Genomic DNA, 16,011 nt, shown 5'->3' on the forward strand with positions numbered 1-16,011 from the left:
CCTAGCCAGTCTTAGCAGTTCAGGATCGTAGACCTGAACTGTGGGTATCGGAGTACACCTAGACCTGTTGAAGTTCTCCCCGATAGGGATCCAGATGGCACGGATGATGATGCCGATCCTTACTCCCTGGAGGATGAGGAAATTCCTCCGGGATTAGAGCCATATATGTTGCCTTTCTTTCATAGAGATGAGTTACCGGCTCTGATTTCCCAGACATTGAAGATGCTGAGGGTACTGGGGGCTGAATCCATGTTTGAGTCAAAGAAAGATCCCATTTTGATTCTTTGCGTAAAGCCTCATGTTCTTCCGTATTATGGAGGCCAGTCAAGAATTGATTCTCAACCAGTCAATTGTCCTGCCTACCTTTTCTCCCAGGCCACATTCTCACCACGGCAGGCAGGCTCTACACAGCCTGGACTACAAAAGAGCCTTGGTTTTCTATCTGGAGCAAACAGCAGGCCACGGCAATCCACATAACTCTTTGTCTCCTTCAATAAGAACAGATTGGGAGTTGTGGTCATCAAGCACACATTATCCAGCTGACTGGCGGATTGCATTTCCTTCTGCTATACACAGGCAGGCCTTCAGCTTGGAGGCCACGTCAAGGTTCATTCTGTCCGTGCCATGGCGGCATTGGTAGCCCATTTGCATGCGGTTCCCATGGCCGACATCTGCAAGGCTGCGACGTGGAGTTCCCTCCACACATTCGTGGCCCATTAGTGTTTGGATAAAGATGGCCGTAGGGACAGCAACTTTGATCAGACTGTCCTGCAGAACCTCTTTCAGTAAGAAACAGCCCAACTCTTCCTGCCTAGGGCCCAATTTTTCAGGGCAGGCTGGCTCTCTAGATTTTTTCCACACCACCGCAATTGTTGCACCTGTTAGTGCCAGGTTCGGCATCTGTGGATCTATAATAAGTATAGGAGCAGCCTGCAGCTTGGTAGTCGCCCATGTGTGAGGACTACCATCCTGCTTGTCCTAGGAGAAAGCAGAATTGCTTACCTGTAACAGATGTTCTCATAGGACAGCAGGATGTTAGTTCTCAGGAAACCCACCCACTTCCCCACGGAATTGGGTTTCTACTATGTTTTTTTATTTTTTTGTAATTCTATGTTACGAGACTGAAGGGGGACCCCCACATGGACACGTGGATAGTGGCATGCTGGGCATGCTCAGTGTGCCTAATCAAAGTTCTAAAAACAGAAGTTTTCTGTGCCGGGCTCCATCTCATGATGTCACCCATGTGTGAGGACTAACATCCTGCTGTCCTAGGAGAACACCTGTTACAGGTAAGCAACTCTGCTCTATTGTTCTCCTGAGTGGCTGTGTGTTCCAGGGGTTACTGGTAAGTGTTATTCCAGTCCCTAGACTAGTGTTATTACACTCCTTGTCTGAGCTTAGTGTTTTCCTGTTGGCTGAGTGCTGGAATGGTTATCTGATAATAATCAATTTTTGTTAGTTTGTCCTCAATTGGCTTTCAATACCATTTTTATGCTGATGACTCCTATATGTACCTTTCTACACCAGAATTTTCAACAGAATCCAGTCACGGATCTCGGCCTGCTTGTCTGCCTCTTCCTGGATGCCCCGCTGCCACCTTAATCTCAACATGGCCAAGACAGAGTTATTTATCTTTCCCCCCAAGTCCACCTCCCCTCTTCCTCCTTTCTCTATTTCTTTGGATAACACACAGATCAATACTCTAAGGCCGCGGTAGAAACAGTGCGGCAGTGTCAGGCGCACCCTCGTTCCCCGCACACACAGTTCTCTTCACCTACCGCTCGATACTCTCTTCAAATTGCATGCAAATGCATGCCGCAGCTGCGAAGCCTTAGGCAAGCGTTAGGCCCGCGCAACCCATTTTACTGTATAGAGCGCCTATACAGTATCCTGGGTTCGCGGGCCTAACGCTTCACGGCCGCGCTGGTATCTGTTATTTCAATTGTCATTTCAAATGACATTTGAAATGACAGGTACCAGGAAGTGGCCAATTATGTTCCCCGATGCTCAGCAAACTTTCCCCCAGCCCCCGCTTACCTGCCCTGGCCCCGTCCGGTCTCCGGTGCAGCCCCAGTCCTGTCCCCTCCTCCCGAAGCAAAAAAAAAACCGAAAAAGTACCTCGGGCCTGCTGCGGTAGTCCCTTCTCCCTTCTCCTCTCCTCCCGATTTCGGCGCTCAAGGTGGCCGGGTGGGCGTGCATTCATCCAGGCAGAGGGAGCGGGCGGCAAAAGCGGCCTCCGGCTCCCTCTGCCTGGATGAATGCACGGCCCCCGCTGGCAGTGAATGAATGCCCGTGCGATTTCGGCGCTCAAGGCAGTCACATGCTCAAGGCAGTCACATGCTGTGCCGTCACGTCACGGCATGTGACTGCCTTGAGCGCCGAAATCGCACGGGCATTCATTCACTGCCGGCGGGGGCCGTGCATTCATCCAGGCAGAGGGAGCCGGAGGCCGCTTTCGCCGCCGGCTCCCTCTGCCTGGATGAATGCATGGCCGCCTTGAGCGCCGAAATCGCACGGGCATTCATTCACTGCCAGCGGGGGCCGTGCATTCATCCAGGCAGAGGGAGCCGGAGGCCGCTTTCGCCGCCGGCTCCCTCTGCCTGGATGAATGCACGCCCACCCGGCCGCCTTGAGCGCCGAAATCGGGAGGAGAGAAGAAGGGAGAAGGGACTACCGTAGCAGGCCCGAGCCTTGCTACTTTTTCGGTTTTTTGGTTTTTTTTTGCTTCGGGAGGAGGGGACAGGACTGGGGCTGCACCGGAGACCGGACGGGGCCAGGGCAGGTAAGCAATGTTTTTACACTTTTTTTACACCATTTTTTACACTTTATTCCCGTTTTAATTTTCGAACACCACACTAACACCACACTAACACCAAGTAGAGGGTAGGCGGTAAACTAACACGTTAAGGCCGCGGCAAAATAGCGGGTTACAAAGGAGATAATCTGAGCGCGCGTCACAGTATCGGAGGGGAATAGCTAATTCCTTCATTATACAGCTAATTCGTTTATTTACATATCATATACATGCTGCGTGCGGAAAGGGTTATGCGTCTGTTTTAAGAAGTGCTAAGGACGCGTGAAACTGGAGACTGGATCGCTGGATCGCCTTACGCGTCCGAATTGTGCGCTCCCAGCACGTTACAGACAGGAAATCTTTAAACCGCACGTTACAGTATCGACCTGACAGTCATCTTCCCAATCCCCTCAGTCCATAACTTAAGAGTCATCTTCGACTCTTCTCTCTCCTTCTCTAGGAATATCAAAAACTCTGCTAAAACATGCCATTTCTTTCTCTATATCATTGGCAAAATCTGCCCCTTCTTTTCTGAACACACTACCAGAACCCTTATCCACTCTCTCATCTCCTCCCTCTTAGACTATTGCAACCTGCTTCTTACAGGTCTCCTGGCAAGCCATCTCACTCCATTTCAATTTATCCTAAATTCAGCTGCGCTACTTATCTTTCGCCAAAGTCGCTACGCCCACATAACCCCTCTTCTAAAGTCACTGTACTGGCTCTCTATCCACTCCCACTTACAGTTCAAGCTCTTCTTTCTCACTTACAAATGCCTTCACTCTGCAGCAATTCACTACCTCTCCTCTTATCTCTCGCTCTATATCTCTCTTCGTACACTCGCTTATCAGACAAGTCACTCCTATCTGTGTCCTTCTCTACTGCCAATTCCCAATTCTATGCTTTCCACCTGGCTGCATCTTGTGCTTGGAATAGTGTTCCCGAGCTGGTGCATCATGCTCATTCTCTTGCCGTGTTTAAATCCCATCTAAAGACCCACCTTTTTGAAGCTGCTTTTAAATCTTAGACCTGATTTTCTGCTTTTAACCTCATTAATCAACTTCCTTTTCTTTTTTAACCATTGTCTTGCTATATGAAATGCCCCAAATCTCTTGTTCTGTATGTTGTCGTATTAGATTGTAAGCTGTATTGAGCAGCGACTGTTGTTTTGTGTTTGTATAATGCTGCATGAATCATGTAGCGCTATTGAAATGTTAAGTAGTAGTAGTAGTAGTAGTCATATAGGAAGCTTGAGTTTAGTAAAGTGACAAATCTTTGCTCCTCAGTCTGGCTTAGGGTTGTTTCTGAAGTAACATTTTTAGCGTGAAGGGTGGCATGGATGTGAGCACTTTGTGCTGCGGTATAGTTGTTGCAGCCGTACAGGCGAACCTATGAGGCCTATGCCGGCAACTGGCAAACGCACCCTGTAGCCACCTCCCTGCAAGTTGACCCCTTGAGTTCTGGCAGCCAGCAAGTCTTAGGTGTGTCCCTAGGATGGTGGCTTGAGCAAGAGTCCAGTGGCATGCCAAAGTCAGGGCAGGCAGTAGGCTAATGGAGTTAGAGAGAGGCCAAAGTCCAGGCAGGTAGCAGACAAGGATGGTCAAGTCCAGGCAAGAGGTCAGGTCCATTCTATGTTGATACAGTTTCTGTGCTGATACAATAAACTTTGAATTATAAAAAAAAAAAAAAAATTGAGGTTAGGTCCAGGGGGCAGGCAATCCTGGTAAGGTCCAGTCAAGAGATCAGATCCAGGAGTCAAGCCAAGGGTGCACGATGATGTATGGAAGACAGTGGACAAGACGGGTAATACAAGGACATAGGAACCAGGAACTCCAGGCAACCCACACTGCTAAGACAGAAGATCCGTTGCTGTGAGTCCCTTGCTTAAGTAGGCTGGTCAGCCTGTTGTCATAGGAGGACGCCGCTCAGCGTTTCCCACCACAGGGCCTATGTAATGTGCACATATATGCATGCATGATTAAGTGATGGCAGTGGGAGCCATGGCTGGTGGCATCTCGGGCCACACTGGGTAGTGTTCAGAGCAGGAGGCTGTGTGCTGACCTCAGGATGAGTCTGGCTATATCAAGGGTGAGTGAGGCAGCTCGCTGGGCCCTCCCGTGAGCTGCTGAATGTAACAGTACCCCTCCTCCAAAGTCCCCTTCTAAGTCTTCTGGGCTTGGGTTTCCTGGTGAATCTCTGGTGGAACTCATGTACTAGCTGGGAGGCTTGAAAGTTGGAGGCTGGTGCCCAAGAATTCTCCTCAGGTGCATAATTTTTCCATGAGATTAGATACTCTTGTTGATTTCAGATCATCCAGGAGTCCAATATCTCCTGGATAAATTGGGTATCCTCTTCTATAGACTTTGGTGACCTGGAGATGCTGGCATAGGCCTCATAGGTTCTCTTGAGAGAATTGCATGTTTTAACAGATATGTGGAAGACATCATGGATGCGCAGAGATAGAGGAAATTTGAGTTTGTAGGCTACTGGATTGAATTGTCATTCAGTGGGGAATGGACCCATGAATTGTGGAGCAAATTTCAATGAGGGCATTTTCAACTGCAGGTTTTCAGTGCTGAGCCAGTCTTTCTGGGCGAAGTTGAGGAGCTGGGCAACGTTTCTTGTCTTTGTTTTTTAAACTGCTCCGCTCTCTTGTCCGGGCTGACCGCAACTCCAGGTCACCAAAGTCTACAGAAGAGGATACCCAATTTATCCAGGAGATCTTGGATTCCTGGATGGTCTGAAATCAACTAGAGTATCTAATCTCATGGAAAAATTATGCACCTGAGGAGAATTCTTGGGCACCAGCCTCCAACTTCCAAGCCTCCTAGCTAGTACATGAGTTCCACCAGAGCTTCTCCAGGAAACCCAAGTCAGTAACAAAGGAGTGTGAGAGGGCATAAGCTTGTTGGTTCTTCTCTGCAGGGCAGTGCCACAACTCAAATTCAAACTGATTAAAAAATCAGCATCCAGCGGGTTTTGTCAGAGGTTCAGCCTCTGCACCTGTGCTAGGTGTTCAAGGTTTTTGTGATCCATATAGATGGTTACTGAGTGCTTACCTCCTTCCAACAGCTGTCACCATTCTTCTAAGGCTAGCTTGACTGTTAGCTGCTCACAATCTCCAATGGTATAGTTCTTCTCTACCAGAGAGAATTTTTTCGAGAAATAGGAGCAGATCACGAGAGTACAATTATGCTTATGCTACAGGAGGACCATGTCACTTTGAGGCTCGACGCATCTACCTCCAGAATGAATGGCTTGGATGGGTCTGGGTAGTGTAGACATGGGTCAAGGGTGAACTCCTCTTTGATGCACAAAAGCTTGGATAGCGTCCATGGTTCACTTTTTAGTGTCCACACCCATCTTGGTTAGGGCTGTGAGTGGAGCCACCAAGGAGGATTAATCATGAATAAATTGCCTATAGTAATTTGCAAACCCCAGGAAGCACTGCAGCACCTTGAGGCCTATAGGCCAGGGCCACTCCAGTATGGCCTTTAATTTGTCTGGATTCATACATAAGCCTTGACGGGACATAATATATCCCAAGAAAGGAAGCTCATTCTGTTTGAAGGTACCCTTCTCTAACTTGCCGAAGAAGTGGTGCTCATGGAGTCTCTGAAGGACCTTTTTCACATGACTTTGATGCTCTGGAAAAGACTTGGAGAAGATTAAGATATCATCTAGGTAAACTACTTAGAAATAGAGAAGGTCCCGGAAGATCTTATTGATCATACATTGGAAGACTGTGGGGCATTACAGAACTCAAAGTTCATCACTAGGTATTCATAATATCTGTCACAGGTGTTAAAGGTGGTTTTCCATTCATCGCCTTCTCGGATCCTGACCAGGTTGTATGCCCACTTGAACGTCCAGCTTGGTAAATATTTGTGCACCCTGAAGGCGATCAAAGAGCTCAGAGATCAAGGAAAGAGGATAGCAGTTCTTCTTGGTAATGGAGTTAAGACCACTATAGTCAATACAGGGATGTAGTGATCCATCCTTCTTCCCTACAGAAAAGAATTCCACCTTGGTGGGTGTCACAGAGGGATGAATCAAGCCTCTGTTCAAATTCTGTTTGGTCATAGCCTCTCTTTCTGGGCAGAGAGCAGGTATAACCTACCACTGGGCAGAACCTTGCCAGAGACCAAGTCAATGGCACAGACGTAAGAGCAATGAGGTGGTAGGACTTCTGCCTGCTGTTTGCTAAACACATCTGTAAACTCTATGTATTGCGGCAATTGACCCGAAAACTCTGAGGTAATAGTCCAAGCCAAATGAATCCAGGTGAAATTTTGGCAATGCTACACGTGCTGGCCGCGTCAGACCCGCGGCTCGGCCCCCTCACCTCTTTCAAAGTAATTCAGCATCTGGTCCCTTGTCTCTGGTGGCTGTGGGCCGCTGGCTTCATCCTCGGGCCACCCCTGGTGCCTCCAGCTCTGCTGCAGCTCCTGTTGGGCCTCTCCGCATGGCCCGCGGAGCGACGCCGTCCCGACCAGCGTCGCACCCCTCCCTAGGTGCACGTGCATAGCTAGTCTTTAAATAAGGCCTGCAGTGGGAACCTGGCCGCAGCCCCGGTATATAAGCCCAGGCTCCGCTCTCTCAAATTGCCATTGCAACAGGTCCCCTCGCTAGTTGAGTACTCGTTGCCTCTTCAGTTCCTGGTTCCCGATCCTGATTGCCTTCGTTCCTGTTTCCTTGTTCCTGTGTTCCTGTTCCTTCATCTATCCTTCGGATTGCTGACCTGGTTTGACCTCTGCATTGCCTGACTACTCCGTTGCCTCTCTTCAGCCCCGGACCTCTGCATCGCTTGACTACGCCATTGGTTCTTTCCAGCCCTGGACTTCTGCTTCGTCTGATCATCCTTTTGGCTGTCTCCTCATCTAGACCTCAGCCTTGCTTGCCACTGCTTCCAGATTGCCAACAGCCCTGATCCCAGCTTGCTTAAAGACACCTCTTCAGCTTTTGTCCTGGACATGGTTCATTCAGGCTTCGGCCTGCTCTTTCTTGGGTGCCCTCTGTCAAACTGTGTTCCTATTAGCGCCCGGGTCTCTGGGACTCCACCTCGTCCAGTACAAACTGATACCTACACTAGTTGCTGCCTCTGGGCTGACTTTGATCCACCCATCGACGACCACTGATGGAGGCCACCTAAGTCCAGCTGGCCCTGGCACACAAAGGCTCAACCCGCGGGGAATGAGAGCTGGTATTGGTGAAGCGCCAGCCGGCCTCCGTTCATCATCCCTCTCTGCCTGCCGATGGTGGGGACCCGTAGGATTCCTCCTAAGGGTAGAATCAACCCCACCTCGGCCCAAGGGTCCACCTCCGGCGCAACAGATTGCATAGGCCATGGACTCGGTGGAGCTACGTGCCCTCCAGGCTATTCCTGGCCTGGGCCTAAAGGTACAAGTCCACTTGCAACATTTACTGATGCCTTTCATCGCCTCAAAGAGGCTTTTTTAACAGGATCCTGTCTCCATCATCCAGACATTAATCGCCCCTTCCTGGTTGAGGTAGATGCCTCTGTGATTGGAGCGGGGGCGGACCTGAACCAACGCTCTGCTTCCAGATCTGTGGCCCCGTGTTCTTTCTATTCACGCAAATTCTCTGCTGCAGAACAAAATGTTACAGCATTGGAGACCACGAGTTACTCGCCATCAAGCTGGCTTTGGAGGAATGGCGCCCATGGCTAGAGGGCGCTCAACATAAATTTATAGTATTCATAGTTCATAAAAATCTGGAACACTTGAGCCAAGCCCAACGTCTCAATGCCCTTCAAGCCCGATGGGCTCTGTTCTTTTCCAGATTTAACTTTGAGCTTTGCTACCGCCTAGCAGAGAAAAATCTCTGGGCAGATGCCCTATCATGTTCATTTGAACCTGAAGACAAACCCGATAAACCCAGTCATATTATTGACCCAGACTGCATTTGTCTTTCGGCTACTCATCCTGTTCCTACTGGGAAAATTGTGGTGCCCCGTCGACAACATGAAAGAGTCCTCCGGTGGGCACATGACTCTTAAGTTTGCCGGTCACCCAGGACAAGCGCGAACCTTAGCGCTGCTTCAGCGTTTTTTCTGGTGGCCCACTATGGTCTCTGATGCTAAAGCATACGTCAATTCCTGCAGTACCTGCGCTCAACAGAAACCCCCAGTCGGGTGACCTTGGGGCTTATTCCAGCCATTTCCAGGTCCCGAAGAACCGTGGACACATCTTTCCACAGATTTCATCATGGCCACACGGTCATATGGGTTACAATTGACAGGTTCTCCAAAATGGCCAATTTCATTCCACTACCGGGCCTACCATCTGCACCCGAATTGGTACGCCTGTTCTTTCAACACATCTTCCGACTACACGGCTTACCCAAGGATATTGTTTCTGACAGAGACCCACAATTCATCACCAGATATTGGCGCACTCTTTGTAAAAAGTTTGGCATTAACATCAGTTTAACAACAGCATACCATCCTCAAGCCAATCGACAAGCCGAGCGTACAAACCGCTCCTTGAAATCCTTCCTCCGCGTATATATAAACGATCATCAGAACAATTGGTCGGAGCTTCTTCCTTGGGCAGGGTTCTCCCACAACTCCCACATTGCCGCTGCCACAGGTACGTCGCCCTTTTCCGTCGTCTTGTTGCATCTGTCGGTCTTCGACTGCTTTGCCCCGCCTACCTCTCTCTACTCTCGGCTCCTCCTGCTCACCTTGGACTGATGGCCGCCGCGGCGTCTGCTTGCCATTCTCTCCGGCGTCCCCGGACCGGCTTTGGTGCTGCCTCCCGCCATTCTCCTTCAAGGTACCTCTAGGGTGCGCGCACGCCGCCCTCATCTTTAACTCCACGTTGGCACGAACCTCAGGGGCATCCCCCTGTTCTGACATCACGACTTCCGGGTATATCTGCTTACAGTATTTGCTAGCTCGTTGAGTTAGCAACAGGATTTGTACGGATGGGATTTGCTCTCCGTTCCTAAGCTACTCTGCCACTCCAGCTCTATCTGGAACGCTTACTACCCTTCGGGGTCTCTAACGGGATACCCGCTCCTCGGGGGCCCCTCTGCTTCTTTCAGGTGCTATCAGGAAACTGGTACTAGCTCCTCGAGGGCCCATGTTCCCTGTGTTGCTCCTGCAACCTCTACCCTTCTACTTGGAAGAACTAACTTACAGTTACCATCATTGAGTACAGAAACCATCTCTCTCCACAGTACTGCTTCACTGGAATCAGGTACTCGCTCCTCGAGGGCCTGCTTTCTGCTCCGGTGCCAGACCTCTCATCTAGTGGAATCTCTGTTACTGCTAAGTGAGTACAATGCTACCGAGTCTCTCTGCTCTAAGGGATCAGGTACTCGCTCCTCGTGGGCCTGCTTTCCCTGTCTCGGAGCTTCTCCTATTTCTACATTGGGACTCTGAATGTTAATCTTATTGTATGCTCATGACTCTCAGTCTATTTCCACTACAGCACTGCCTTGCCGAGGATCCACTGTTCCAGCGTTCTGTGTGAGACGCGCCCAGCCGGGCTCTACAACCACTACTCACTACTGCCACCTCGGGTGGCTACTCAAACTGTTTAATAAAAGAATTCAAATCTGTGTTTGTCTGTCCAGAGTCTAGCCTGACACCGTGGTCCCTCATGGGACTGCCCCCCGTGGGCGTGGTCAGCTGCCACAGTGTCCAAGGATCCACCCAAACACCATTAACAATAACACATCTATGGGAAACAACCACGACCACCGCTTCCCATTCCATTGTCAGTGTCTTCTCCTGTTGTGCAAGCCAATGCCGATGCCCTCAAGGCAGTTTGGAATCGGATGAATCTTCGCTTACGCCAAGCCGCTTCCTGGGCCAAGAGATCTGCTGACAGCCATCGACATTCGGCTCCTGAATTCCTTCCTGGCCAGAAAGTCTGGTTAAGCACCCATTATATTCGACTCAAGATACCTTCTCAGAGGTTTGCACCAAGATATATTGGACCTTTTCCAATCATTCGTCATGTCGGACCAGTAACTTATCAACTCTGGCTTGGGAATCCACATTACCTTGGGAATCCACACTACGTTTCACATATCACTCTTAAAACCTGTGGTCCTATCCTGGCCTTCACGAAAGGCTCCTGCACCTCCTCCGCTGATCTCGGAGACCAACACCACTTATAAGGTCCACGAAGTCCTTGACGTCCACTGTAGGGGCTGCCGGTGGGAATACCTCTTTTCCTGGGAGGGTTACGGCCCTGAAGAAAATTCGTGGGAGCCAGCCTGTAACATCCTGGATAAGAAACTTCTCCTCCAGTTTCATCATGCCTATCCGGGCAAACCGAGACCTCCAAGGCGGGGAGCGTAGTGGGGGAGGGGGGGGTAATGTTATGTGCGCCAGCCGCAGCAGACCCGCAGCTCGGCCCCTCACCTCTTTCAAACTAATCCAGTATCTGGTCCCTGTCTCTGGCGGCTGTGGGCCGCCGGATGCGTCCTCAGGCCGCCCCTGGTGCCTCCGGCTCTACTGCAGCTCCTGATGCTCCACGTCGGGCCTCTCTGCATTGCCTGCGGAGAGACGCCGTCCCAGCCAGCACTGCACCCCTCCCTAGGCGCACGCACAGCTAGTCTTTAAATAGGGCCCGTGGCGGGAACCTGGCTGTGGCCTCGGTATATAAGCCCGGGCTCCACTCTCTCAAATTGCCTTTGCAACAGGTCCCCTCGCTAGTCGAGTACTCATTGCCTCTTCAGTTCCTGGTTCCCGATCCTGATTGCCTTCGTTCCTGTTTCCTTGTTCTTATGTTCCTGTTCCTTCGTCTCTCCTTCGGATTGCTGACCTGGTTTGACCTCTGCATTGCCTGACTACTTCGTTGCCGTTCTCCAGCCCCAGACCTCTGCATTGTCTGACTACTCTGTTGCCTCTATCCAGCCCCGGACCTCTGCATCGCTTGACTACGCCATTGCTTCTCTCCGGCTCTGGACATCTGCTTCGTCTGACCATCCTTTTCACTCTCTCCTCATCTAGACCTCAGTCTTGCTTGCCACTGCTTCCAGATTGCCGCCAGCCCTGATCCCAGCTTGCTTAAAGACGCCTCTTCAGCTTTTGTCCTGGACGTGGTTCATTCAGGCTTTGGCCTGCTCTTGCTCGAGCGCCCTCTGTCAAGCTGTGTTCCTATTGGCACCCGGGTCTCCGGGACTCCGCCTCGTCCGGTACAGACTGATACCTACACTAGCTGCTGCCTCTGGGCTGACCTTGATCCACCCATTGACAACCACTGACGGAGGCCATCTAAGTCCAGCTGGCCCTGGCACCCAAAGGCTCAACCTGCGGAGAATGAGGGCTGGTATTGGTGAAGCGCCAGCTGGCCTCCGTCCATCAGCCCTCTCTGCCTGCTGACAGTGGGGACCTGAGGGTTCCTTCCTACGGGTAGCGTCAACCCCACCTTGGCCCAAGGGTCCACCTCCGGCGCAACAGGCAACACATCTCTCATGACGGCTAGAGCTCCATTTGGCGTTCTGTAATGTGGCCCACTTGATGTGGGGATGATGTAGCATGAACCATGGTAAACCGAAGATAACTGCATTGACTGCTTTGGGTAACACACAAAGACTGATTTGCTCACCATGCAGAATCCCTGTGTGCATGGTAAGGGGTACGGTGATTCTCGTAACATCCAGGGAAAGGATCTCTGTATACGGATGAGATTGAGAGTGGGACTGTTGGTATCCAATACTGATGGACAAACCCTCATGGATGAAGCTGCTGCCAGCGCCAGTATCCCAAAAGGCAAGAGCATCCATAAGAATATCCCCAAGAGAGACGTACTGGTAAGAGGAGTTGTGGAGAGGTGCAAAGATGAGCTAAGATGGCCTCTCCCACCAGGTCTAGATCCTTGAGTTTCCTGGCTTTTTGAGCAATGACTTGCAAAGTGCCCAGATACGGCACAATACAAGCACAGGTTGAGATTGCGGCATAGTTGATGCAGCCTTCCTACATGAAACTTCGAGGCCTATGCTGGCAGCTGGTGAAAGTGCCCTGTACTAGGACAGACTGGAGCTTCACCTCTACCAGCTGCCTCCCCCACAGGGTGAACCCTTGGGTTCTGCCAGCCAGCAAGTCTTAGGCGGGTCCCTAAGACAGTGGCTAGATCAAGAGTCCAATGGCATGCTGAAGTCAGGGCAGGCAGCAGCCTAACAGAGTTGGAAACAGCCAAGGTTGAGGCAGGTAGCAGACAAGGGTGGTCAGATCCAGAAGTTAGGCCAAAGGTGGATGAGAACACATGGAAGAAATTGGATAAGAAGGGTAATACAAGGCAAGGCTGGATGAGGCAAAGCAGGATGAAGAATCAGGAACGCAGAAGATAAGAACCAGGAACTCAAGGCAACACACGCTGCAAAGGCAGAAGACCCATTGCTAAGGCAAGGTAGTACTGCAAGGCCAGCCAAACTGATGTCATAGGAGGTTGCAGCTCAGCATTTCTCGCCATGGGGCCTATGCAATGCTTGCATGCCTGAAGGCCAGCTGCGGGAGTGGCAGCTAACTGAATGTTGGGCCACGCTGGGCAGGGTTCAGAGCAGGAGGTTGTGTGCTGACTGCGGGGCAGGTCCATCCATGTCAGGGTCCTCGTGAGCCACTGAATGTAACATTTAGCATTCAGGATAGTTGGAGAGGCATATTGTGTATCATACTTAAACTCCTTAAGGAGCAATTTCATGGTGATGGTGCTCCCTTTGGAGACTATCTTTCATCCCAAACAGTATGATGGTCCTATGATGGGGAGTAAGCAAAGAGGAGACAGGATATTTTATAGATTGAAAGGTGGGAGGAAAATCTTTCAGACATTATTCTGGACTTTTTGAATATTCATGCAATAGGAGCCGATACTCCAAAATCTGAACCAAAATTAATTACATTAAAAGAAGACTACATAGTTTGGGATTATATATTGTTTCAGGTAAGGCAGCTGAGATGTTACAGAATCCGGACAGATGAAATCACACAGTGGCCACCATGTGCGCTGTTTCCATTTGTATAGAAGGCTCACTCTTGTCTCCTTGCTCTGTGGTTGTTTACAGGAAAGTGATGCGGGCTGCATTTAGAAGCAGAGAGCAAGCTGCCATTCTGACCACACACTACATCGAGGAGGCAGACGCAGTTTGTGACCGTGTGGCCATCTTGGTATCTGGACAATTAAGGTTAGCACTAGCCACATCACACATCTGCATAAGGTTTGCAAAGGATAATGTTGTGCATGCTATTGGGAATCACAAAGCCTTCTGACTAGGGATGTGAATCGTTTTTTGACGATTTAAAAAAATCGTCAGATATTTTTTAAATCGTTAGAGTCGCGATACAATAGAAATTCCCCCGATTTATCGTGAAAAATCGTAAATTGGGGGAGGGGGAGGGCGGGAAAACCGGCACACCAAAACAACCCCTAAACCCACCCCGACCCTTTAAAACGAATCCCCCACCCTCCCGAACCCCCCAAAATGTTTTAAATTACCTGTTGGTCCAGTGGGGGGGTCCCGGCGCGATCTCCCGCTCTCAGGCCATCGGCGCCATTTTGGCTGCCACTAAAAAAAATGGCGCCGATGGCCCGATAAAAAAAAAAAAAACCACCCGACCCTTTAAATTGACCCCCTTAGCCTCCCCCACCCTTCCGAACCCCCAAAAACCATTTTAAAATTACCTGGTGGTCCAGTGGGGGCACGGGGAGCGGTCTCCCCGCTCTCGGGCCATCGGCTGCGTTAATAAAAATGGCGCCGATGGCCCTTTGCCCTTACCATGTGACAGGGAATCCATGCCATTGGCCTGCCCCTGTCACATGGTAGGAGCACTGGATGGCCGGCGCCATCTTTTTTTGTTATCGGATCGGGCGCAGCCGATAACAAAAAAAAAATCGAGCCGAACGATAAAAATTTTAAGATTTTGAATCGGAACTGGAACCGATCAGATTCCGGTTCCGATTCACATCTCTACTTCTGACCCTCTGACTCCTTTATGGATGACATGCACCATTAGCTTTCTAAAATTATTGAGCTATTTGTTACCAGGAAGATGACTGAAAACCCAAATATGGTTTACTTTTTCAAATAGGAAATAGAAAATATTTTTATTTATTTAAAAATGTTATAGCCTGTCTATAGTAACTAAGTTACATATATGAAAACATTTAGTTTGATGTAGAAGAACAGCACCATTAAACTTCCTTTTCATTATGTTTGCAAAAGCTCTTAGTTTTTATTTTTAATTGCATTCTTGATGTTTCTGTATGCAGAGTTTATAGCTAGTATGCTTGTCCTTGGCCTGGTTAGGTCCTTCATTGTTGATCTGGGACCTTTGTCCAAGGTCACTGGCCATCATGTAGAGGTCAACTTTCAAAGTGATTTGGGTGAAGGGTTTCACCTATGTTATTCATTGATGTGAAAACTGCCTTCCCTCAATGCAGCTAAAAATCAACATATGGAATTTTACCCACATTAAAATAATGCATTCCTAGTTAGGGGAGGCAAAGTTTGTGCATAGTTTGCCTTATATAATTTTTTGCTGTGTACTTTCTGTGCAATTTTTTACCCACAGTAAAAGCAGGTGCAAGTGACTGTGTGTACTTTATACCCACAGCAAGTTTAAAAAAAATGTATATGTACTCTTTGACAATTGGTGCCAAGCCTGTGGCTAAACAAAATAGTGCGCTCTTTGTCCAGATATGGAAAGTTTGAAAATCGCTTCACTAGAAAACAATCTGTGACTCCTGGATTATTACTTAAATAACATTGACCATCTTTTAGCTTGTCCATCAGACCAGGAAACAAGAATTAGTCTTTTGAATTAGGATAGAATTCATTAGCAGCTGGGTCTGTCTGGCAGGCTGCAAGTACAGGAAGAACTAGAAATCCTAGCGGGAAATGTATGTCGAGAGTACGCACCTATTTTCCTTTTTGTGTGTACATTTTACTGGAGAAGAAGGGCTGGCTAGATGTTCTGGGGCTGGGTTCAGAAGTACTCACAGTAGTTGCTGTTTTGTAAGAGATACATTACCAAACGTTTGTAAACTTTTACACCTGCTAATCGACTGGCACAAGTAAAATTGGACATGTCTGTTGTCTTCAATTTTGGAGTGGGAAGTCTGGGTGAACTGGTGGGTGTTAGGATGAAGTGCTAGAAGGTCTAGGTGAACTGGAGATAGACTGGGTGAACTGGCGAAGGTATCAGCGAACTGATGGTTTCAAGTTGCATGCAAATATATATT

General features: G+C 49.4%; 1 protein-coding gene across 2 annotated transcripts in view; it reads left to right on the plus strand.

Moving 5' to 3' along the window:
• Nucleotides 1-16,011, plus strand: part of LOC115081790 (ATP-binding cassette sub-family A member 5-like) — a 230,039-nt gene that overhangs the window by 178,867 nt on the left and 35,161 nt on the right. For both annotated transcript variants that reach the window (XR_003853873.1, XM_029586163.1), the window contains exon 12: nt 13,835-13,954. Coding sequence is in view for 1 of the 2 variants with exons in the window: in XM_029586163.1 (XP_029442023.1) it covers nt 13,835-13,954 (120 nt within the window). In the remaining variant the exon portion in view is untranslated. The remainder of the gene's footprint in view (nt 1-13,834; nt 13,955-16,011) is intronic.

This window comes from Rhinatrema bivittatum, unplaced genomic scaffold, assembly GCF_901001135.1.
Source record: "Rhinatrema bivittatum unplaced genomic scaffold, aRhiBiv1.1, whole genome shotgun sequence".
Lineage (NCBI taxonomy): Eukaryota > Metazoa > Chordata > Amphibia > Gymnophiona > Rhinatrematidae > Rhinatrema > Rhinatrema bivittatum.